Source organism: Lygodium microphyllum, chromosome 5 (assembly GCF_053477565.2).
Source record: "Lygodium microphyllum isolate KBCC chromosome 5, Lygodium_microphyllum_v1.1.10, whole genome shotgun sequence".
Lineage (NCBI taxonomy): Eukaryota > Viridiplantae > Streptophyta > Polypodiopsida > Schizaeales > Lygodiaceae > Lygodium > Lygodium microphyllum.
Window position 1 is genome coordinate 98,881,949 of NC_141139.1, and position 806 is coordinate 98,882,754.

Sequence of the window (806 nt, forward strand, 5' to 3'; positions counted from 1 at the left end):
GAAGATGAAGAAGACGGAAGGATTTATGGAGAGGCGGAAACTTCTTGGAAATCTGTGAGACATATGATCAAGAGAAGATGATTAGTCGGCTGTGGGTTTCGGCTCTTCACCCTCAATCTTTCCGTGCATAATCTACTCCTAACCTGCCTATCATGCTATTTGGAAAGCCAGGCGCCTAATTAACTCTGGTGAAGGCTGGGAGACAATGCGGCGTGAACTGTCAATTCTCTATTCCAGATTTTATGGGGTTCTTATCATGCGACTCGGACCTGCAGCTGGAGTGCATCAACGTCTACTTCAACGAGGCCAGCGGCGGGCGCTACGTGCCTCGCGCCGTGCTGATGGACCTGGAGCCTGGCACCATGGACAGCGTTCGCTCGAGGCCTTACGGCCAGATCTTCCGCCCTGACAACTTCGTCTTCGACCAGACCGGCGCCGGCAACAACTGGGCCAAGGGCCATCTGGGAGGTGGTGTGCGACGAGCACGGGCGACCCTCTGATCTGCACCTCATGTTCTTCTCTTCTCGTCTGTGCGTCTGTTACAATTCCATCGTCTTATCCATCCAAAATTCACGCTTTAATCAATAATCTTTTGAACAAATCCCTTCTTGATGATGGTTCATATGCATACTTTTCTAAACCTTAAGTCACACCTTCTTTTACCAAGCCTATTCTCTAGTATACGCAAAGTATTTCCATAAATTTCCCTCTAGCTTTTGTTTTATTCTTAATATTACCTCCTTTTCTTTTCTTTTCTAAAACAACTGGGTGGAATATATCATGGTCATATCTTTTGTGAGGGTATG

At 47.1% G+C, this 806-nt stretch overlaps 1 protein-coding gene across 1 annotated transcript; it reads left to right on the forward strand.

Annotated features, from left to right (window-relative positions):
* The first annotated feature begins 242 nt into the window (after positions 1-242).
* Positions 243-500, forward strand: LOC148036184 (uncharacterized). The gene has a single exon (XM_087678895.1). The coding sequence runs from the start codon at positions 243-245 to the stop codon at positions 498-500; it is 258 nt and encodes an 85-aa protein (XP_087535021.1).
* Positions 501-806: the final 306 nt, after the last annotated feature.